Genomic DNA, 24,678 nt, shown 5'->3' with positions numbered 1-24,678 from the left:
TTTTTTTTTTTATTAAATGGCTAATCACAAACAAAAACAGCTGCAACTGATTTTGTTTGTTGTTGTTGAGGTTCAGTGAAATATATTGTTAATTTGTATCATTTCTACTTCTGAATGCCGAGTCATATGTTAAAATCATGTGGTTCACGTCACAAAATACTGTATTATATTAATGTAGAAATGTATTTAGGTGCCATTAAGTGTGTTTCCCTAATCTAGAAGTCCAGTGTTAGCTGCTTCTTTAAGCGAAATGAACAACACTAACGTTAAGGTTTTGATCAGCATTCACTCAGAAAAGTAGAAGAAGTGTGGCCCTATGTCACTCCAGTGGCCCAGAGGTGAAAGGAGAGTGGTGAGAACCCCCTGCTATAAAAACAATACACACCTTACCACAAAGACAGAGACAAAGCGAACAATATCAGCTTTCTTGACATCAGAAAATTGTGTACTACTATCATAATAAAAATAGCATTCAAACACATTAAAACACTTTATAAAGACGAATAATCTAGCCCACTTCTGGTTTTCACAGTAAATCATAATCGGAAAATATAGCATTAACATTATTGAAGGAAAAAAAAAGCTTAGTTTAGTCCCCCTTCAAAAACAGTGGACATTGTCTTTTATGGTTATTGCAAGGGTTAGAAGAAATTAGGGCTATAGACTGGAGATTTTTTTATGAAAACTCTTTATAAAAGAAAAATGAGTGCTGATATCTGTAATTTTTTTATTTTTTTTTTTAAACTGAATGTCATCTGACATTGCTTGTCGGCTCATAATACTGAAGGGTGGCTGCAGACAGTCTTTTCTCTCTCAGCTTGGCCACTCAGATCTGATGATGTGCTGATTGCTGCAGTGTCCATCACCCAGAGTTTGACACTGAGCGGCTCTTATGTTCTACAATCAGCATCCACCAAATGTTCCTCCAGCGAGATCATGATGAATTCATTTTTAAGGCTTCACTGTAACCATCAGTTTGATTGCAAACCTTTTTGTATTTGACCTGGTTGTTGGCGCTACATATCATAGCAGCAGCTGTCCACAAAATCCTGACAAAATGTGCATGGCTGACAACATAAACTAGCAAGGAATCATAATAAATGCTCCCAAGCTGTTGCTAAGAAAATGATTCATCTCTAAAATCTGGTACTCTGAAAGCTGCTGTCATTCTGGCTTCATGCTAAAGCAGCTATTAAAAGCAAGCTTCTTTGAATGCTAGGCCGTGTTGATCTGGTTTTGAAGGTTGCAGACATCCAGATGCACAAACCGTAGAGTTCAGTTTATAGCTACAGATACCTTCCTGCTTTTTTCTGTTTAGTTGTCATGTGCGTTTGACCTTTACTCCGTCGGCCTGCCTCTCCTGTGTTTGGTGTCTGACTTGAGTGTAGGGAAGCTTGATGTATTTGTTCCTCCGTGTCCTCAGTTGACTTAGAGATTCTGTAAGGTCTAGAATTGAAGCACATGCGCATGTGCGCATTTGTGAAAATGAGAACATAGTCTGATTTGGACGGGATTAAATTAACATGGGGAACGGGAGTAATTTCCACTTTTACAGGTGCTACTTGGTGAGTTTATTTCTGTCTGAATCAGCCATGTCTGTGTTTTTCTCCCTCTTGCTCCAAGAAAATAACGGGCCAAATTACCTACAGTTTTTCACCGAGTTCAGTGGTGCTCTGAGAATTTTAGTCCTGTCTGGATATGCATCTCCAGACAGAAAGAAAGGTTTATAACCATTACTACTCGCTGTGGTTAGTCTCCTAGCGCACATATCCAAATTAAACATCTACTGAATTGCGAAGCCATGGATGCTTTGGAAGCATCTCTGAAACATTTACTTGGTCTGGGTAATAGAACTTCCTCTACGTTCTCTCTACACTCTGAGAACATGCTCACATGAGCAAGAGGAGAATGAAAATAGTGATATTCCATAGGCCGATTAAAAGGCTGAGTATAATGGCAGCTATAGGTGTAAAGCATTATTTATATTCAAATTATGCACAGTATCAGCACCATTACGTTTTGTAGGAATTACGACACAAATGTCTGGGTTCATAGAAAATACAGCCCATTAGAAACTCACTCATCTTGGAGTAATTTTATTGCTGTTCAGATGAATAAGTTTTATCACTGAGGTTATTGTCCTTCACAACTAAACAAAACCAAAAACTGGCCATTTTTCAGTTTTCACTTTTTTTAAGCTCTGCTCAGTCCTCTCTGCTGTTCTTTCACTCCTTGTAAAGGTGCCCATGTTGCCAAAGCCATGCCAGCATCAACTGGCTCTCCTTAAGGGCAGTACAAGCACCTGAGTAAAGAGGAAAAGATTTGCTCCGCCTCCCCATCACTGCCGCCACTCTGCAGTTTGGCCACCAGGGTCGAGCGTCAGGCGTAGTGCGGGGACCTTGTTGCAGAACAGGAAGCGGGGCTCCGGAGGTGGGGCTCGTGCACCATCCTCATGCCACCTCTTGTGGCTGTTGATATTGTGCAGGGCTTACGGCACCCCTTGCGGCTTTTGTCAGAGCACTAGACTCAGGCACCTGGCACAACGTCCCTGATCATACTAAGCACAGTTCATCATATCATATCATATAACAAAGACAAAGTTCTTGTGTTTCAGCAATCTTCAATGAAAAAAATAATGATTTTGGCCCAGGAAAGCAGGCAGGAAAAATTTATATTAACCCTAATATTAATGTTTTAATGTCTCACCCCTCCCTCCCACCACCCTCACCTATCATCGAGAGCAAACACTTAGCTACTAGAGCCTCTTTTCCACTGTAGAGCCAAAAGGTTCCCTGAGCTATAATGTGCCGTTTCACACTGGTGAGCACTCCTGAGACTGGCTACGGTTCCTTTTTCCATCTGTTGTGCTGCTAAATCAGAACCAGGAAATACTGAAGAAAACTACACAGGAGTGGCTTAGCAACAGCTAACAGACTAACTGCTACAGAACATGTTTGATTCAAGTTGTAAACACCAGTCACTCGATTTTGTGCTCTGAGTCTTTATACTCTAAATAAGGAACTCTCATTCTGTTAACTATACTAGTGTAAGCACCAATCAGCAGAGCAGACAGAAATGAACCTGTACTGTGGTGTTTGGATCTGTAGGCCACTAGCTAAACTAACTAGGCTAAAGGAGCCGGCTGGTATTAGCCTCGGAGGCTACTGATCCAAACCCCATGGAGCAAGTTTCATTTCAGCTTTCTGTCCCTCCAACACCAGCTGCTCAACTTTGGCTGAACCTGTTCTGTCAAGAGAAGAGCTGGTAGCATGCTAGTAATGCTAACCAGTTCCTCTCTACTAGTTAGCAGCACATTTAGTAACTGTTACTAGATTGATGCTTTGACATTTATTGATTGGTGGAATGAAAATCATGGACGGATTTCATTTATTGGATGACTGTATACGTGAACTGAACTTATTTGATTGTTTTTTCATTTTCAGCAAAATGTGGTGGCAGAATACAGACGTACATGTAGAACCAGTCACTGAATAGCTACTTCATTGCGTCATCCCACTAAAGGGTCATGTGGCCCTGAGTACAGTTAGCTAACATGATGCTCTGTGTCAAACCACGTTTGCGTGGAAATGCCACTGGATTGGTTGCTCTCTGTGCTAAGAATCCTTCGGCCCTACAGCGGAAAAGAAGTCTCAGAATAATAATTTCCAGTGTACTTTGACTTTAAAGGGTAACCCAAACACAGATTCTTCTTCTAGTCTTAACATTTTGTGAAGATCTGATAAATTAGGTATATTGGCAGTAAATCTGGCGTGTTTTGACTCGATTCCTTCTCTGCTCTTGTATTGGTCTTGTATAAGACCAATTTTAAAATTTTGTTACAGTGTTTGAGCAGGAAGCTAGTGCTATTTGAGCATGATTTTGCAGTTGGTTTTGAAGTGATTCCAGAGCCACTAGCATTAAATGGTCTAATTTTGGAGCTAAAAATATTATGAGCTACAGCCAGGAAGAAGAATTTAGAGTTCTGGGGACTTGACGATCTTTTACCGTTTTCTTTATGTGTATGAAAGGTTTTGCTTGAGAGAGGTAGATTATTATCTCCTGACCCCCCGCTTTGCAGATGGCATGGTTGTTAGAGGATCATGGGCTGATGTGTAACCATGGTGACGGTTTGTTCTGAGTGTCACAACAAAGTCGTCATGATGATCTTATGAGAAACGAATGCATGGCCTAGGATGACTGCCAGAACCTAAATAGAAACATAAATATAACCTACAGTTGAAAGAGATTTCATCCATAGTGGCACACTCTGTATTTCTGTTATGACCAATATCATAGCAGTGTTGATTTTGTCATAGGAGTTTAGAACTGTTTCTGAGGAGGAGTGTACAAACTGACGTTTCTGATGACCACAGACTGACTCCTTGTAATCAGGCTGTAGCACTGCCATTTTCACTTACACTGACTGGCCACTTCATTAAGTACACCTCTTTGTATCTACAATCTTTGTCCATTTCATCAGCTTAACTTACCATATAGGTGCACCTTGTAGCCCACTTTTACCCTGTTCTTCATTGCTCAGGACCCTCACAGGACCACAGAGCAGGTATTATGTGGGTGGTGGATCATTCTCAGCACTGCAGTGACACTGACGTGGTGGTGGTGTTAGTGTGTGTTGCGCTTGTACAAGAGGATCGTACATAGTAGTGCTGCTGGAGTGGCCGGTCAGTGTATATGTACAGTGGTCCATTGCCAAGAATTCATTTAAACGTAAAGCCAAAGACTTGGTTATTATAGTCCCAGTGGTCAGTCTCCAGCAGAGGAGAACCCTCTAGGCCTTTTGTTTCAGTTTTATTTCTGCCTTCAGTTTTATTTAATAGAATCATGATGTTTGTTGTGTGAACATATATTTCATTGTTGAGTTTTGGTTGGAAACAAAATGGCTAAGATATATCTGAAATGCCCACCGGACAGTTGTCCAATCTGATTTTTTTTTTCTCTGCGGTATTTAGGTAGTTTCAGCCAAGCAAGCTCTTCTGAACTGATGTCATAAAACTTAAGATTAACACAATTAAGGCCAACATACCCACATAATTAGTAACTCACAGTGGAATGAACCAGTTATGTTTTTTAATAGGTACGACCAATTTTGTGAGAAAAGCCTATTCTATTTCTGTCATATTTCTAGCTGCTAATGTGGGTATATAGTGGAAATTGGAAAAACAAAACTGAACAATGTATAGATAAACCTATCAGTACTGCTTTCTGGCAAAAACTGTGCTAAATGTTGAGTCCCTTTTGAATTTTCTGTTCCACCTTCAGTGAAGGAGCAGTTACATTCTGACACCTGTACAGGCACTTGAATGTAACTGCTGCAGAATTTAGGGTGGAACTGGAAATTTGAATAAGAAGTCAACTTTAGTGTTGTCTAATTTCTCAAGTCATTTGTGTCATATAGGTGTCTCATGCGCTCGTGTCGCCGACTATCAGACACTGCTCGAATTTGGAAAATATTACAGTCATTCACACTATCAGTGCCAGCTGGTCTAGGGCTTGTTGTGCAGAAATTCCTTTATGTCCGGTACCTTGAAAACATCGTGGACTGCTTCAGATCAAACAGACTACACCGCGGGAAGTGATTGAGGGCTTGCTGTTTTTTCTTTTTCTTTTTCATTTGAAACATGCCTGAAACATCCATGACTCTTAGTCAGTTAAAGGGCATAATGTTAGTGTGGTTTGCACTGTTTATACGTTGAATGTTTGCACCTGTTGGTGGCTTGTTTTTTTTGGCCTAAAAAGCAACAGCCTACTTAACTCAGACAGACTTTTTAGACTCCAGTAAATAGAGGAAGCAAGGGCTTCCGACATGACGTTCCTCAGTAAAGGGAAGATATGTTGACCTTGAGCTGGACTGTAGCTGAGTGTTTCAGCAGCAGAATTATGGGTTGTGGAGAGTGTTCAAAGAATATATACATATATATATTTTGCTGTACCAGCTGTAATTTCCTGGTTCTTGCAGTTAAATACTACATTGCCAGTCTATGGCTAACTCCCTGTTTGGCTGCTGTAGGAAGTTGGTTGCTACGTCCATTTGTGTTCCAGTCTGCTGAGGATGGTGTTTTTGGATATCTGCCAATGTGCCGAATAGCCATGTCATTAGTTTGGTATGCCTTCACACATTTCTGTGCTGCTACTGCTGGGAAAAAAGACAAAGTCAGATTTGGTGCACAGTTATGCAAAGAAATCTGTATTCTTCCATGTAACCTTTAAACATGACAATGATATGTAGCCTTGATGGACTGATAATACTTGCACAGTTGTTTCAGTGACTTCTGAACAGCAAAGTAGTTTACTTGTGAAGTGGCGTGGGCAATATGATATTTATCTTTTTCGTGATCAATAGTGATCAACAGTATGCTTTCCTAAACATGTCTGCAGACCAACTGCATGCTTTTTTTTATTACACAGAGATAAGAGATTGAGCCTAGTTAACTGGATTCAATGAAGTGCTTGAAATGTTGAACAAAAATCATTGTACACAGTTTTTTTATATGTGGCACTACTGTTTTTTTCGTCTCTGTTCCAACTGATCTAACCTCAATAAAATTAAATATCATGATGAATACCATCATACGATGCCCCGGTAAAATTACAACCCCATTTCCAAAAAAGTTGGCATGCTGTGAAAAATGTAAATAAAAACAAAATGCAATGATGTGCAAATCGTTTAAACTCTATATTTAATTGAAAATGCTTCAAAGACAACATATTAAATGTTGAAACTGAGAAATTTAATTGTGTTTTGAAAAAATACATGCTCATTTTGAATTTGATGCCAGCAACACGTTCCAAAAAAGTTGGGACAGGGCAACAAAAGGCTGGTAAATTTGTGTAATGCTAAAAAAAAAACCTGGTGGTTAATTGGCAACAGGTCAATAACGTGATCATGAAATCGGCATCCCATAGAGTCTTTCAGAAGTAAAGATGGGGAGGGGTTCACCACACTGTGAAAGACTGCATGGTCCAATAATGCAATGATTCAAGAATGACATTTCTCAACATAAAAGAGCAAAGAGCTTTTCATCATCTACAGTACATAATAACATTAAAAGATTCAGAGAATCTGGAGAAATCTCTGTATGCAAGAGGCAAGGCCAAAAACCAGCATTTGCTGGCCGTAATCTTTGGGCCCTCGGGCGTTAAAAACAGACATGCCATCCAGACGATGTATTTTTCAGGGAAGGCCTTGATTATTTCAGCAAGACAAAGCCAAACCACATTCTGCATGTATTACAACAGCATGGCTCTGTAGTAAAAGGATGCTAAACTGACCTGCCTGCAGTCCAGACCTGTCACCACTGAAAACATTTGTCACATTATAAAATGAAAAATACGACAAAGGAGACCCTGAACTGTTGAGCGGCTGAAATCCTATGTTAAGCAAAAATGGGAAAACATTTCACTTTCAAAACTACAACAACTGGTCTCCTCAGATCCCAAACGCTTACAGAGTGTTGTTACAAGAAGAGGTGATGAAACACAGTGGTAAACATGCCCCCATCCCAACTTTTTTGGAACGTGTTGTTAGCATCAAATTCAAAATGGGCATATATTTTTCAAAAAACAATAAAATTCCTCAGTTTCACCATTTACATTTGATAAATTGTTTTTGTACTATTTCCAATTAAATATAGGGTTTAAGTGATTTGCACCTCATTGAATTTCATTTTTATTTACGTTTTGCACAGCGTCCCAACTTTTTTGGAAATGGGGTTGTACATTTTGTCAATTTTCTAAGTGAAACACATCCACATTTCTACATTAACACATCCTCTACAGAGAACACACATTTTAATGCCCAATTACTGTTTATTTACTGAACTAAACATAATGTGAAAAAATACAACATAAAATGTGGCTCAGCAAATAAACAGAAGTTATGCACTAAAAATTGTAGTAAAATGCCATATTTAAGTTTGTTCTCTGTAGAAGATGTGTTGACTTATTTTCACCTAGAACATCAACAGAAAACATAATTTGACCAGGAATACAGCTTTATTGTGTGTCATAAAAATGTTGTGAAGTATTGTGTTATATTTGTACCATATTTCCCACCCCTATTGTCCCCCTCAAATATATGGACATAGTTCTGATGTTCTTCGAACCACAAATCCACTAGTGAGTGGGGTTATCATTCATAAAAACTGCCAACTGTTATAAAAATAAAAAAAATGGCAGTTTCCAGGAAAAAAAAAACTAAACCTAAATCTAAAGCTAACCTAAAGCTATTTTAATTGCAACAAGATTGGAAACTAAATAATAAAAAAAAATATATATATATATACTTGTGTTCATTATATGTGGATTCTTTCTGTATCTTAAATATCCAGGAGTTACTGAATTCTTTGAGTAATATAATGACAAAGTCTTCAAGCAACATACTTTTGCGTAGTTTCTTGTGCTGATTTAGAATTGTGAAAGTCATCAGAAGTAAATTGCAGAGTCCAATTCGTTATGCTCTGACTCCTGACAAAATATTCATTGTAATATTAAAAACCAAAGCTAAACTGTAGCTAAATGAAAACTAAAGTATCAGGACAATTGAAACAAAAGTGAAACAATTAATGAAACAAACTAAAAAGCTGAATTAAAAAAACAAATACAAATGTAAAATTTATCGTAAACTTTTTTTTTTGTAAATAAAATCCTCAAAACCCTCATATGTTGGCTTGTGAAGTTCTAGTTTCATCTGTTTTTTTGACACCAAGAATAAGTGAATGATTCTCGATTACAGTCAGTTCATGAATGAATCACCAGAAGATTTAAAACACTTAATGAAAAAGCCTGATGTCCTGATGTCTTGTAGTAAATAGTCTGCAACAAATGGTTTTTCTTTTTCTTTTAGGGAATATGGTGCAATTGATGATGTAGACATCGATCTACACATTGATGTCAGTTTCCTAGATGTAAGTATTATAGTTTACTGTCATATACAATATAAATAACTCAGGACTGTAAGATGTAAGATTGTTTAGTAGATAAGAGTGTGTAAGAATGCCTAAACTGTTGTCCACAGGAGGAAATTGCCCTCGCCTGGGATGTGATCAGGACGGAACCTGTTATTGTGCGTCTTCACTGCTCCCTCACGCAGTATCTAAATGGACCAGGTCAGATCACACTCACCATAATGGCCTATAGTTGCTTTTCTTATGTGAATAATGTGGCTTTAATCTCTGTAGTAAATAACAATGATTTACAAGCCTTTTAAATCCCACTTTCGTAAGGCTGAATCAGGTAATTGCTGAATTATTCAGAAGTGTTAGTGAAAAATTTATAACTGCATGTTGGTCCAATAGAAAAGAAACATCCAATAGCAATTGTGTTGCAGAAAAACTCATGAATGTCTGAGGCTTATCAGTTGCTTGCAATATGCAGTGAAATTGCAATTTGAAAGAGTGCAATTTTCAAATCGCAAGAGCTACGATTTTAATTGAAGCCGTTATCATCAACAACGTCAAGTTGTCAAGTTTTAGGTAACAAGTTTTACGTGGTAGAATTCTCTCCTTATAACATAACGTTTGTGATATTAGGTTGTAGATGAGTTAGATCAATCAGAAGCAACCAAACACCCACAGCCAACTGACACACTGGTGCACACATTCAGTGTTCAAGCATCAAGCCAGGAAAAGTGTACACGCTAGTCTTCTTGGCCAAAATAACAATTTAAACCAAAAAATTACAGTTAAAAAGTCACAGTATTGTACAGATAAATCGCAATTTGATATTTTCCCTAAATCGCTCAGCGCTACTAGTTGGTTATATTCACTATAGTGATATATCTGGGCCTGTCACCTCCTGCAGCCTGTGACCAGTCTCCTTAAAATGTAGTCCTAGTTAAAACTCAGATATTAACTGTTTTGTGCTTGTTTTTTTCCCCAGTTCCCACCGTTGATGTATTTCAAGTGTCCACAAAAGACAGGTTTGGCCTGGGACATCAGCTGAAAAAGTATCTTTATTTCTTATTAATTTTCAAAGAATTCACTGATAATATTTGATGTTTTTCTTGTATTTTACCTTGTACTGAATGCCAAAACTGGTTCAGACCCCTTCTAGCTCACTTTTTAATATGCCTGCTCTCTTTTATTAGGATAATGCAGACCTTTGTCACTCAGCAGTGGAAGCATCACACTAAAGACAAGATCAACTGCCCACATAGCAAAAAGCAGACAGACAAGAAGGTGAAGTCACCCCTGCACATCTTCTCCACTCTCCGCAGGTAAGGACGGTGCTGCTGCACCATCACACAGCCAAATTTAATTTTAATGGATTGGTGTTTGCAGTTTTCACATTTTGATTTTATATTGTATTGGTCCATTTTTGTTTTGTTATTGCCTTTTGTCAGTGCATGTTAATAAGAGTAAGAGTTAATAAGCCAAGAGTAGATGTCTGGATGGTCTGTAGGCACAAATATATTACATGTTTTTGTTTCACATTAAATTAAAAAGGGGCCAATTGTGTGCTTTGCTTCATTACAACAGGACGAAGTTTAGGCATCTGTGCTGCTGAAAAGATTGTAGATCTATCTTAAAGTTTTAAGTGAAGCATTTGTTAGTGTTCTTCAGCAGTGCCTGACAGATATATGGGTTGGACAATAATACTGGCCTACAGTACTATTGGTGTTTTCACTGAAGTGCCAATAATTATCTAATTTTTTGGTCATGGCATCGTCACCAGTATTTAACAGAATTCTAAAGAATGCTGGTAGCTCCACCCCCAGTTCTACAATATTTATATTAGTTAAGACTGTGAGCTTATGCTGTTTATTTGGGTATAAGTAACTATGACAATTGAGCACTGACAATCATATCAGTCAACAAAGAATGGTATTTTGGAGTATAAATTAACGTTTTGGCACAAATAACTCAGAAAAACACGTTTTTCCAACTTGTTCTGGCTAATACACATGCACATATTTCCACAATGAGGGGGGCTTTCCCACTTGCGAGGCGATTGGCTCATCTTATTGAAGGACGAGACTTGCTCTGTAAACAGGCGCCATGATGCTTGTTACTAGCTTTCCCATTCATTTTCTAACCAGTGAACTTTCTCCTCCTCAACGCCACTAGTTAAGATCACCTAGACATCAGGTGCTGTATCACAAAAATATTCTAACTCCAAAATCTTATCTTATCTGTTTAGTCACCATGACAACTTCAGTTAGGACTAAATTTGGGATAGTTGCTATTACAGAATAACAGTTCTTAGGTTCACAAGCTTATCCTAGCTAACAAAATCAGTCAAACTAGACAAAATTTCCTAAATGCTGTCTTAAATTAAGGACAACCCCAGCTGTGTCCTAACATCTGTTTTAGGCTTCCATTTCTATCATTAGCCATTCAGTTCAAAAGAGAATGTTCCTTTTTTTAGGACGCTGTGACAGGCAGCATAACAAATTCACTGTAATGCCGTTACATTGCAGTGTGGAGGTTTCATTTGTGGGAGTGATGCTTTTTCACTAACTCTGCAGTTAGAACCATCTCAGACTCCACAGACACATCCTCTTCATTCCCTCTCATTATCTGCATGTGTTAATGTTGATGAAAACCTGCTTATTAAAATATCACAGCGATGGTGGCGAATGATGAGAAATAGGAGTTGAATGTGTGGCTGTTTGTTATGAGAAATAACGTTGGTGTGTCTCACATGCCAGTTAAAAGGAGATACTAAACCAGTGCCAGTTTATGGGAAGCCTGGCCACTTAGTCTTTCTCCTGTTATATCAAAAACATGACTGCAGAATGCCAGAGGGCGCCCACAAGGGGGTCCTCAATAAATGAAGGTGAATTGAGCTAAATGGCTAAAAATTAAAATTTAGAATTGTTTCTAACCATTCGTGCAGGGCCTTCCTTTAATTTTGGAAGGTAAAAGAATGCATTTAATATAAAAAATCAAAGAAAACATCCCTGTATCTTTTTAATTTTTTCTACAGCAAACAGATTTTGGGCAGTCGGCAGCTAGCACTACTGATACTGAGACCTGATTGGTTGATGAGGTGATCATCTCATTGGCTGAACGAAGCAGTTCACACTCATTGGCAACATGAACGTACATGAGGCGCCTTTATAAAGTCCTATAACTGGAAGTTTTAAAGCACTCAAAAATATAAGCAGTGTTGAAATATGCTGTTCTTTTTATATAGAAAACAATTGCACTTTTACAAACTATGATTTTGCACAAAAGCTTCTCAGGAACCCATTCATTTTGGACTCACTCGAGAGCGCCCTCTAGCATCTGACAACCTCAGAAGACTTCATTAAGTGGCAGTTGTCCTCAACAGTGCATTACGTGAACAGTCAGCTGAGCCATCAGCACAGCGGTCTACTCAGAAGGTTTTAGCCAATTTGTGGAATTCTTTTGTGGTCTGATAATATTAATAAAGTGGTTCAGAAGGCTTTCAGAACTGTTATTGTCTCTTTTATTTTTATGCAAACCTGATTACTTGCTTGTTGTAATATAATGCTAGGCTGGTAGCTTTGTTGACAACTTTAAAGCGAGAAAATGTACTGAATGAAACAGGTAAAACTCGGGAGGCTTTTACTGATAACACTTAAATTTTAAGATAAGACTGAATGTTGCAACTTTTTCTGTTCTTATAATGGCAATATTATTTTGACATTAAGTGTCATAGCATATTCAGCTGTATTTCTGTTGTGGCATTCCAGTCATTGCACCATAACATCAGCTGTCTTCTCAGAGCCACATATTCAGTACGCTGCTGAAAGTTTTATTAAGGCTGTATTTCTCAAAAAAGCTGCGTTAATTAACAGTGGAATGTGATTGCTAAGTCACTTGTCAGACTGTGAAACTGCTAATGTTACTGCACTGGAGGGCAGCTTTGTTTGGCTCAACTTGGCTCTGACTGTGCAGTGTGTTGTGAGCATGCATGCCCAGCGGGTGCATTTAGTATCTCCTCCTAAAGCCTTGGTAAAAGGCAACTGAAAGTGGGGAAAGCACAGTCTTTCAGGTAATCACACTATAGTTTTGTTTTGACTTTTTTAATCAGTAGCTGTCTAGCTGTAAGGATTCCCTAACTTGAAATAAGACAAAATGTTCAAAGATAAGATATTCCTGAATTAAGATATGATTTGCCTCTGTAATACGAATTTGTGTAAAATGTACAAAATCAGTAGGTCAGCAAATCCTTAAAATAAGGTTGAGATTATACACATTATACAGGCATTTTATTAGGTTGTTGATTATCTTAACTTGACCAGTTCTGTTCTCAAATGATGTAGTTTAAACCACCTGGCATTTTTCCCCCCTCAGAATGACAGAGAAACTGAAATCAGCCTTGACATATGTCAGGCTTCTCATCAGTTGAAGTCTTGATTTGTACATTCATATCATCTGTTATATTGTCTTGTATCTCAAGCTTTAAACAATCTCTTGATCTGTAATTAATCTGCAAATGATCTCCCAGTGAGGACAGCTGAGATCTCAGAATGAAAAATATAATTATAACAAAAACCAGATGAAGCAACATCAAGACAGAATTTACACTGTCTTGATGCGTTTTTAGACGTTGTTGACATATGGTTTCCACTGTGTGTAGTACAGTGTAACTTTCCAGGCCTTTCCTGAATGTTACTTTAATATCCAGGCATTATTATTTATTTATTTATATATATTTTTTATTTTTATATATATATATATATATATATATATATATATATATATATATATATATCGCTGTTGTTGGAAGAAAACCTCGTATCTCCATTTTTGAGTTTTTGACATAATGTGAAAATGCCTGTTGCTTTTTACATTGTATGTAAATTTCAAATTTCATGATGAATGGACTAACAGAAACTACTCTGGTTCCATTGATTTACATTGAAAGTAAAGTATGTTTTTTCCTTCTCCGGTAAAGTTACCATTTTGGAGATACAAGGTTTTCTTCCGACAGCAGTGATATATATATATATATATATATAAAGTAGACTTTAGATACCAAACATGTTTTGACTGATCAGCTACGTTTGGGGTAAAGGGAAAACTGTTGGAATTTGACTTGGTTCACTTACATCTTTTAATTAACAATTTTTCTCTGCTTATGCCCCTCAAGGTCCCCCAGCTATCCTCCTCCTGGCTGTGTGAAGAACAAAAAGAAGCTGAAGCCTGAGCAGGATGGCTGTGTGTCAAAGTCACACCGGCTCCTGCGCCGCAATTGCTCTAGTGCCGTGAAGCCGGAAGTGGATGGCTGTGCCGGCAAATCACACAAGCTGCTGGGCCACTCTATGTCAGGCGAGCCACGCCTGGAGCTGCCACCAGTCCTCAAGCCTCCGGCCCACCGGCTGCTGCCACGGGCTGCGGTGAAGCCTGAGGACTGCGGGAGTGGCCTGCGGCCTCACCGGCTGCTGCCCCGCTCTGGCTCCGGAGAGCCCCGCTGCGAGCATGGTGGCGGTGGTAGTGGTGGGAGTAGTGATGGTGGCAGTGCTCTGAAGCCCCACCGGCTCCTGAGCCGCTCGTGCTCAGGCAGCGTGCGCACCGAGGAGCTGGACGGCCTCAAGCACCACCACCGGCTGCTCAGCAGGTCCTACTCCAGCAGCACCAAGATGGGTAAGGGCGAGCTGCCTAAGGAGCCAGCCGGTGAGAGCCGCCGCCTCTCGCTTACCTCAGGGCTCATCGGTATCCTGGCCCCGGCACTCTCTTCCACACCGCCGGTAAGTGTTGCAGTCCCAGACTTTCCAAAGCTCTGATCTTCTCACATCCTATTTACACTACATGTCCAAAAGTGTCCAGATGCTCCTTCCCAACAGAGCTTTAATCTGGCCTATTTTTTAAAATTGAACCTGAATAAAACCAGAGATGTCTGACCAGTCTTACATCTGTACCTGAGTGTAGTCTAGCAAAATTCTGTGCAAACCACACCAGCAGTAACCAGAGACTGAAAAATATTCTGCATGTCTGATTAAATATACTTATTTTGCAACATGTCAGACTATATCTAGACATTTGACGAACATCCTTTGGCTGCACTGAACAGTTCTTCTCAATCTGTTTTACTCCATTTTTGAAAATGTGTTGGCTAGTGAAGCCAAAACACAAAAAAGTTTGGCACCTTAACTTCTTACCTTAAATCCTAAAATGTTTCCAGATAAAACATAGTTTAAGGTAAGAAAAGGAAGGAGGGAGAAAAATCAAGGCTTGGGTGAATTCAGGCCAAAATGTGTGTAAAGTGGGAGGCCTTATAAAGTGATTGTACTATGTTAAAGGGGAATTCCAACCCCTTAAGATGTAAACATTCATTCAGAGTGGTTTGATGTGAAACGTTCTGTTCTAGTGAAGCTTACAGAGTCGGAACTGTTCACAGTAGTGGTGATGGGAACCAGACATCTGAAGCATTTAATGCTTCTGAAAGATATCTTGTGGACTATTACCATCATCAACATTACATATAAAAGCTCCGAAGACCCAGGTAGATTTTCTTTTAAAGTATAGATCTGTTATTAAATGCACATATACAGGCATGTAATATCCATAGAACTGCCAGTAGAATGGGATGCTTTTGAGCAGCCACAAATAAACGTAAGATGTGCCAAAGTTAGAGGGGATCATGCTCCCCACCTCTGAACTAAATGTAGAGTGACCTAACCTCACTAATGCTCTTGGGTCAGATCCTCACAGCAGTGTTTCAACATGTAGTGTAAAGTGTTCTCAGAGGAGTATAGACTGCAGCAAAAGCGGGGTGGGGGCGAAGCCTTGGATTTAGAAGTAATCTTAGGGGAAGAAGTGTTTGGATACTTTTGAACATTTAGAATACCTTTTATTCATGTAAAATTCATGTGCTTCTCAGTCCAGACGCATCCCCACACTGATTCGTTTTTTGCTTCTGCTCTAACAAACCTGATTCAAATTTGTATGTATTCTGTAACTACAATTTAGGAATGCTATATTACAGCAATAAAGATCAATTTCATTGATTGTGGGGCTTTTTCTACTGATTTCTGCTGTATAAGAATGCCTTTCCCTGTCCGATGTTCTCAAGTCTGGTAATGACTAGAATTGTATAATAATATATATATATATATATATATATATATATATATATATATATATATATAAAATATTGTTGTCTCATTGACTAGCCAAACAATGGGGCAAAGTCTATACCAGTCAGAGACCGTGGCTTTCTTGTCCAGGTAAGTACCAACTCTACACACACTGCAAATATAATTTGAAATGTGTGTGGATGTAATAAATATATTAACAGAATATGTTTTTCTTGGACATGTTATAATTGCAGACGATGGAGTATGCAGAGCAGAGGATCCCGGTCCTGAACGAGTTCTGTGTGGTCTGTGATGAACCTCATGTATTCCAAAATGGACCAATGCTCAGAGTAAGTATTAAAGAACATGTCATTACAGAAGATGAAATTGCATGAACAGAGAAATACACAGATAACTGGAGTCACAGCAGAATGAATGCCAAGCTACATGTCATTGTAGCTTACAAACAGTGGTGTAATTTGATTTTACCTTTTTTTTCTCCTTGCTCATAACAGACTAGGCCTTACCTGGATGCTCCTTTTATGCCAAAGCATAACTGATTGTCTCACCTGTTCAAGATAATTTTTAACATTTCAATACGTTCCTAGTCCTAAATTGCCCCTATCCCAAGGTGTTGCGGGCATCAGTGTCAAAAGGAGCATATATTTACAGTAAACAATCTATTAGGTGAAACATCTAATATCTTGTCTTTGTACTGTTTTCATATAAATACAGGCCACAGTGAATCAATGCTTTCTGTTTTTATTTGCATTTCACATACATTTTTAAAACTGAGGTTGTAGTTTTGTAGTAACTGCCTATGTTTTAAAAGCTGCAGTTTTCCTTTGAATATACTAATCACTGTAGTGTAAAAGTTGAGGTCCACAAAAAGCAGAAAATTTTCTTCTTGTTTTACTAACAGTTGGTTGAAGTTGGTAGCTTTGCTAATTAAGTGCTTCTATGTATGTTTTCACAGCCCACAGTGTGTGAGAGAGAGCTATGTGTCTTTGCCTTCCAAACGCTAGGGGTCATGAATGAGGCTGCTGATGAGATTGCCACAGGTGCCCAGGTACACACTATAAAACACACACAAACATATCATTTTTGGGTGTTATTTAGCTTCTGCTCTCAGCGCTCTCAGGATACTCATGATGTCATGAATGATTCATTACTAATTGCAGGTCGTAGACTTGCTGGTCTCCATGTGTCGCTCTGCGCTAGAATCTCCGAGGAAAGTTGTCATTTTTGAGCCATATCCCTCCGTAGTGGATCCTAATGACCCTCAGACCCTGGCCTTCAATCCAAGGGTACACTGGACATTTCATTGTCTTCAGCTAACAATATATGACAGATGATACATGTTGAAAATAATAACAATAATAAAAAGAAGTTCCATTGGTGTAATGCTCACTAATGCTATAACAACCCTGTCCTTTCCCTTAGAAAAAGGACTATGATCGAGTAATGAGAGCTCTTGATAGCCTCACATCAATCAGAGAAATGACCCAGGTATCAGTGAAATGCTTCTTACATAAGATCCAGCATTGCCATCCTTACTGATTTTGCAATTTACACAGCTGTGTGCAAAACTTTGAACATCCCTGGTCAAATTACATATTTTCTAAGTTAAAATAACTATTAACACATCCTCTACAGAGAACACACTTCTGCACATTTTAATGCATAATTGCTGTTTATTTGCTGTATTTAATATCATGGGGAAAAAACTAAAACATAAATGTGGCCTGTGCAAATTTTATGTATTACATTTTATTTGTTTCTAATATGACAAACTTAGCAAATAAATGCATTGAATTTTGTACTGAAATGCCATATATAATCAATAACACGTAATTTGACCAGGGGTGTTCAAACTGTATATGTCTCAAACTGCTCTATTAGCTATTATTGAAACATGTGTTTCTGTGGTAAGTGCACTTCGTCTAAGGGTTAATTTGTGTCAAACAGGCTCCATATCTGGAGATAAAGAAGCAGATGGACAGAATTGACCCACTGGCTCACCCGTTATTGCAGTGGTAATGAACTTCTTTCTGTCTTTCTACGTTCTATATTTCTGTAATCTTTTTTTATGATTTATTTATTTATTGTGAATATTAAAAATACCTGGTTTCAGGTTAGCATAATTGTTTTGGAGAATTGACAATTTTTAACTAGAATAGTTACAGATTTATATGTATGGCTAAAAGATGGCAATTGAGAAATCGTAAGGGCTAATGTAAATCCTAAACAATACTGCTACAAAATGCTGAGAAATGTGTCGTTCACAGGGTCATATCCAGTAACAGGTCTCACATAGTGAAGCTACCAGTGACCAGAGTAAGTTTTTCATTTATCGAAATGATATCTGCAGAAAACTGAAAGGGATGTGTAAACTGTTTTGAGCATAATGAACAGATTATAAAAATGATTTTTCATAATTTATGTTTGTGAACGGGTCCCGGATGCACAAATGTGATGTTATTTACTGAAATATGTAAAGTTATGTTGCTAAGTAATATTTTGTTCTGTGACACCAATGCTTTGCCTTTAGTTGAGGGAAGAGGAGGGAATGAGTCAGCATAAATCAAAACTCTCAGAGCCTCTATATTTTGAAACTCGTTTTTAATTCACTATACCACTTGCTTTGAAATGCTGCTTAGACCAGTGTCACGACTAAGGCCGCCTAAGCAGAAGTGGAGAAAAAAATGAAGGTATAATAAGTTCAGTGCATGCTCTAACAACTTCTTTCTGTCACAACAGCAACTGAAGTTTATGCACACCCCCCACCAGTTCCTCCTACTTAGCAGCCCACCGGCCAAAGAATCTAACTTCAGAGCTGCCAAAGGCCTCTTTGGAAGTACTTTCGCTTTCCAGTAAGTTCTATTCATGACACCATTTCCAATGCTACTTGATTATTTCAGTAACCTTTAGACATTATTACTTCTGTTTTGCTAGACTTCTAATTCAAATATAATTATGTAATTTTTAGAATATATACTTTCTACATCATTTTTTGTCCTATGCTATTAGAAAGAAATAATTAATTTGCTTTTATTTCCTGCAATAACTGGGACTTCTGAGGGTTAAATTTGTTTTAGAAATTGCAGTTACCAGCAAAGGAGGAATTAAGCGTGATTCTAGCCAATGCATGCCTCTGTTTGCTGACATAACAGAATTGGCAGTCAGTGTTCTCCTCTAAGCATGTTGAGCTGTCCAATGACGTTGTGTTAGCAACTGTTCAAAAAGATGTGGTGCCACTTCACATGCTAGACTTCACCCACTCAGCTTGGTTACATCATGTGATACGGGGAGATTTAGTGGGGGGGACATTCTTACTGGACCCATTTTTGCTAGACATTTAGTCAAGAAGCTTCATCATCCACGTGCCAAGAGCCAGTTTCCACCGCAGGGGTCCATGCTGCCAGGGACCTCCCTGCCCTCTCCCTGTGCCTATAAGGCACTGCACAGGTCCCCCATGCTGAACCTTGCGGATGGTGGGCCCACATGGTCCCCCAGATTGCATTTTCAGGCTGAGCCCAGCTGGGTTATGGGGGCTGCCTGTCCACCACTCACTCACCGAGTGATCAAAGGGGATTTTGGATCGCCCGGACTGATTTGCTCGAAAAAGGATGGCACGCCCTCTCCAGGTAAGGGGAGGAGACCTGCCCCAGGTGGAGGAGTTTCAGTATCTCAGGGTCTTGCTCACAAGTAGCAGCAGTAATGAGGTCATTTTACCGGACTGTAGTGGTGAAGAGGGTTGGTTTATATCCCCACCCTAACATTTGGTCATGAGCTTTGGGTAATGACCAAAAGAATGAGATTGCGGATACCAGCAGAGGAAATGAGCTTTCTTCGCAGGGTGGGGGGCTACACTCTACTTAATAGGGTGAGGGGCTCAGTTATCTGGAAGGAGCTCCAAGTAGAGCCACTACTTCTCTACTTTGAGAGGAGCCAGTTGAGGTGATGCGGTCATCTGATTAGGATGCCACTTCCCATTGGAGGTTTACCACGCACTGCCGAGGTCGTCCTCGGACCCACTGGAGGGATTAAGAAGCGTTTTAAGAAGATGAATAAATGAATGAAGAAGCGTCATCATACTATTGTAATCTGGAAAATTTCAATAAACTCAATAACTCAACCTTTATAAAAAATAAGGGCACAAGTTGCTAATATATTAAAGCATTTATCTATTAATGGTCCAGTGAAAAGTCAGATTTACACTTTTTACCATTTACCCCAGATTATCAGACAAAATGTTGGTTCTTTAATTAGGGCTTCTTTAGCTACAAGGCTAACGTTTCTAATACTAGAAGTCAGTTGTCAACCAAATCTTTTTTATAAATATGTCCCCAAAACTTCTCTCAACCTGCTCAAACTGTATCAGAAGTGAAATTTGGCACAGCATTTGTAATTTCAAAATGCCACATGCAGCATTCAGTTCAGGTTTTGTTCATTTTTGTAGTCATAATGTGTTCTACATCACATTGACAAGTCTAAGTATCCTTTGAGCAGGTTGAGAGATATATTGGGGATGTATTTATGGTAAATATTTGGGTGTCTTCTAGTGTTTGTTAGCAACATCAACCTTGTAGCTAAATTAAAGAAGCAAAATTTGGACAAAAACGTGGCTGATGACTACAACTGGGCTAAGTGAATAAATGTGAATTGTTAAGGGTTTAATGACCAATTATTGTTCTAGTCTAGGGTTCTTAAACTTTCTACTCAATCAGTAACCCCTAATCTAAGTGCATGCAGGTGACGTGTTTATCAGTATGTACAAAGCTAAGGTGAATATGTGTTACTGGGGGAAACCAGCTTACCTCCACCACTCCAGGCCAGCCCAAGCGCAGTCCCTTAAGGAAGGCGAGCAGAAGCCAGTCGGTTCCGTTCAGAAGTTTAAAAGTGGGAAGCTGTGACAATACCCCACACCAAACAACGACCCAGCAGAGGAGGATGGCGGTTGGCTTTCACATTCAAGTTTGGCACCACCACACTTTTTGTCATGCTGAACTCTCTTCTTTGTGACTCTCTACTTCTGGCCCTTTTATGCTCCCCCAGAGTATCTGGAGGCAATATAACCCACCCCCAATGGACAAAGTGTGTGATGGACAGTGTACTTTCTAACTAAGTGCACCCTACCTATCCTAACAGTATTATTTTATTTTATTTTATTTTTATTTTTTTGCCAAACCATTCCTTTAATTTCCTCTTCCCTTATTTGGAACTACAATATCCTCAGCGGTTGTAATATGTGTTGTTTATTTTCAGTGAACTTAAACATTTAGCCAAAAGGAAAGCTATTAAAAATGCTAATTAGACAGTAATAGAGTATTAGACTGGAACTGTGATTTGTCTGATAAATAAGAATATATTCATCTCTTTCAGCGGATCGCACATAGAGAACTGGCACTCCATTTTGAGGAATGGTTTAGTTGTGGCATCCAACACAAGACTCCAGGTAAAGAACATGCATTTTAAGGCAGACTGTATAGTCACCAGCCAGACTGTTAGAATCCTTTAGTTATTATAGAACATCAACTCAGGGCATTTTCGTTTTTTTGCAGCTCCATGGCGCCATCTATGGGAGTGGAATCTATCTCAGCCCATTGTCAAGCATATCCTTTGGTTACTCAGGTTTACTATTTCTGCTTCTCCTAGAAACTTCTATCGAGGCATATGTGAAAATGGTGGAAAGGCTTAACAATGGTTTTATTTACAAATGTTCATTTTGTGTTTTCTTCCCAAAGGGATGAACAAAAAACAGCAGAAAGTTACATCAAAAGATGAGACTGCGACAAACAAGACCAACATTCATCTGCAGGTAAAACCAAATCTTGTTGTTGGAAATCGGGTTAAAACAGTGAAACAGGACTTAACTAGACTGGGGAAACAGCCAAAAATGATTGCGATAATTTAAAAACAAAAAAAGTTTACCCATATACACTATGCTCAAATTTACCTAATTATCACTCTAGCAATGGAATGAATGAGTTCAGAGGGAAAATTAAGTCAGCGGTATTCTGATTAGGTCTGCATGATATGGGCAAAATTCCATATTGCATACCTTTGATATGGTTAGGTATTGACCTGCATTATTTTTACTAAAATTATTTACTGTTGTTAGATCACGTGAATGCCTTAATTCATCCCAACACCCATGGAGCATCTGTGATTAGTTAGGATGCTCACAGCACACAATAAAACATTCAGTGATTTGACAGAGGCTCATACTACATGCCTTTGTGATCTCAGTATTGTAGTAGCTGCCGGTATACCAGGTAAAACTCCATCTCAAGTATGAGTTTTGTCATAACTGTTACCAGTTTGCCACAAATGAGTGCAGATAACATGATGTACAAACCGTACAAACCACTCTAACATTAGTACATTTAAGCTGAGGGACTGAATCATGTATGTTTCAGTCACATTTCAAATTTAAAAAATGCAGCAGACCCTCGATTACCTCCTGCTTTATAGTCTGTTTTATCTGTAGTTCACTTTGTTTTTTAGGCAGCAGGCATTAAGGAACGGGCAGTCTTTTGGAGTTAGCCTTGACTTGCCACCTTAGCACTGTAAAATTCCCAAACACTTGATCAGTGACTTGATTGTTAACTAAATTCAGTGGATGGGCAGCTATGCTCACAGCACAGTCTAAAGTACGGAAAGTCTGTTCACTGACAGAACGCAATCTTCTTAACTAGCTGAAGTGCTGGATTATTGGCTAAATATCACCAACATTCCACCTGTCTCTACGTTGTGGGTAATCTGAACTAATCAAACACATTCACTGAATACAGATATTTCCTAATAAATGTTAACGTATGAAAATTCTTGGGCTCTTGGACATTCTGTGCCCAGGAATGGAATTATGTTTTTTCTTGGACAGGCAACCAATAATCTGGACAATCCAGGCAAATCCTGGACAGATGGTCATCGTAGGTTAGCCTTAGCCTAACATGGGCGCAGTTTAGCACCGGTTTTGCCAGGCCTGCAGGGCTAGTGTTAGAATTTTGACGTTTTGTTTTCATTATTTTGCACAAATATTTCAGATTTACTTTGGTCGTTTATAAATGGTTCTTATTAAAAGGTGACAACACAGTATAGCAGTCCACTGCAGTAGCACAAAAAATGTGTACTAAAGTATCTCAAACACCTTTATTTGAAAGTGTGTGTGTATATGTGTATGTGTGTTTGTGTGTGTGTGCGTCGTGATATATACCGAGTCTAACTACAGTACAATAAAAATTATGCGCCATAACACCCACTGATAAAGTATTGAAAAGGCTGATGTTTAACATACAATATGTTGTGCAGCCCTACAATGAAATTGTTACAGTGAAAATCTACCTAGGCTTCAATTTGCATGGTTGTATATATGTGCATAATAACAGATGTGTAAAAAGTGTGATATCTTTATTCATTGCAGTCACAGAAGAAGGGCCAGCAGCCACAGTTTCTGCAGAGTCGCAATCTGAAATGCATAGCCTTATGTGAAGGTACAATATCTAGCCTTTAGTATCTGTGCACCACAACAAAAATGTTTTGCTGAGCTTGTTTTGGTAACCTTGATGACTTTTATACTTACAGTTATTACTTCGCCGGATCTGCACAAGCATGGGGACATTTGGGTGGTTCCAAACCCAGATCATGTCTGTACAAGATTTTTCTTTGTGTAAGTAAATTAAGCAGGTCTGCTTTCATTTGGTTTGAATAGAAGATGCTAATGGTGATGATATGACCTTGGCATTTGGCATTAACCTCCGTCTTGAGTGATCTGATCAAGTGGACAGCGAGACGTGTAGCTGTTGGCACCTGGCATTTTCATGGGTTTTGAAAGCATCTCCAGTGACAGCATATGATCAGATTTCTTGACTGGAGGAAGCATGCTGCCTTTCTCTCCATGAGACAAAACATTTAGACAGCATTTTAAAGGGCTCATATCCTACATTATCCTTTTTTATATTTTATTATTGTCTGTGAGGTCCACTTCATAACATTTGCTTGGTCATATATACCAAAAGTCTTATTTTATCTTTTAGAATGAAATAGGCTGCTTTTGTTTTTGTGCCTTTAAGGCTGGTATATGTAAGAATGCTCTTTTTTTTGATTGGCTGTATTGCTCCTTATACCAAAAGCAGTCCAGGCTGAAACTCCCTGTAAAAACTTCAATGTGAATGGGAGGGGCTAAACTGCTGTAGGCTGAATACACGGACTGTATGAAAATGTTTTTTGTGACACCACAATAAAAAGCTCTGTTTTCATATATGGACTGTATAGACTGGAGTGTGAACAGCATGTTTACATACCACATCAAACTCTCTTTTTAAAAAAGTGAGGAAAATTCTGTTTTACATGATGTGAGCCCTTTAAATATACAGGAGCGAAGATTAAGAAAGAAGCTACACTGCTTTCTTCTCTGCTGTTTTGATGTAGTTGATTAAGGCGGTCTTGCGTTGTTGGCAGGGAGCCATCAGGACTCTTTAGTGTTTGGTGTTATTTGGTCATGTGCAGCACTGACCACCCCCGAAAGCAGTTTGAGTGATCGGATCACAGTGCATCTCCAAGACGCATTGGACCCCGGTCACACCTCTACTTAACACTGTCCACTTGTGAGCAAATCACCCAAGTTAACAGCAGGTGTGAACAGGCTTATGTCTTTAATGAAATGT

General features: G+C 38.8%; 1 protein-coding gene across 1 annotated transcript in view; it reads left to right on the top strand.

The window, feature by feature from the left end:
- parp8 (poly (ADP-ribose) polymerase family, member 8) overlaps positions 1–24,678 on the top strand; it is a 66,860-nt gene that overhangs the window by 37,580 nt on the left and 4,602 nt on the right. Inside the window, exons 8-25 of the mRNA XM_036598421.1 lie at positions 8,864–8,924; positions 9,035–9,125; positions 9,898–9,964; positions 10,106–10,234; positions 14,083–14,680; positions 16,106–16,159; positions 16,264–16,359; positions 16,986–17,078; positions 17,191–17,316; positions 17,453–17,518; positions 17,978–18,045; positions 18,298–18,346; positions 18,770–18,882; positions 21,395–21,467; positions 21,574–21,643; positions 21,757–21,830; positions 23,436–23,505; positions 23,597–23,681. Coding sequence (XP_036454314.1) covers positions 8,864–8,924; positions 9,035–9,125; positions 9,898–9,964; positions 10,106–10,234; positions 14,083–14,680; positions 16,106–16,159; positions 16,264–16,359; positions 16,986–17,078; positions 17,191–17,316; positions 17,453–17,518; positions 17,978–18,045; positions 18,298–18,346; positions 18,770–18,882; positions 21,395–21,467; positions 21,574–21,643; positions 21,757–21,830; positions 23,436–23,505; positions 23,597–23,681 — 1,983 coding nt within the window. The remainder of the gene's footprint in view (positions 1–8,863; positions 8,925–9,034; positions 9,126–9,897; positions 9,965–10,105; positions 10,235–14,082; positions 14,681–16,105; positions 16,160–16,263; positions 16,360–16,985; positions 17,079–17,190; positions 17,317–17,452; positions 17,519–17,977; positions 18,046–18,297; positions 18,347–18,769; positions 18,883–21,394; positions 21,468–21,573; positions 21,644–21,756; positions 21,831–23,435; positions 23,506–23,596; positions 23,682–24,678) is intronic.

The sequence above is a fragment of the Colossoma macropomum genome, unplaced genomic scaffold (assembly GCF_904425465.1).
Source record: "Colossoma macropomum unplaced genomic scaffold, Colossoma_macropomum, whole genome shotgun sequence".
Classification (NCBI taxonomy): Eukaryota; Metazoa; Chordata; class Actinopteri; order Characiformes; family Serrasalmidae; genus Colossoma; species Colossoma macropomum.
Note: the sequence above shows the minus strand (reverse complement) of the source record. Positions and strands in the feature narration are given on the sequence as shown.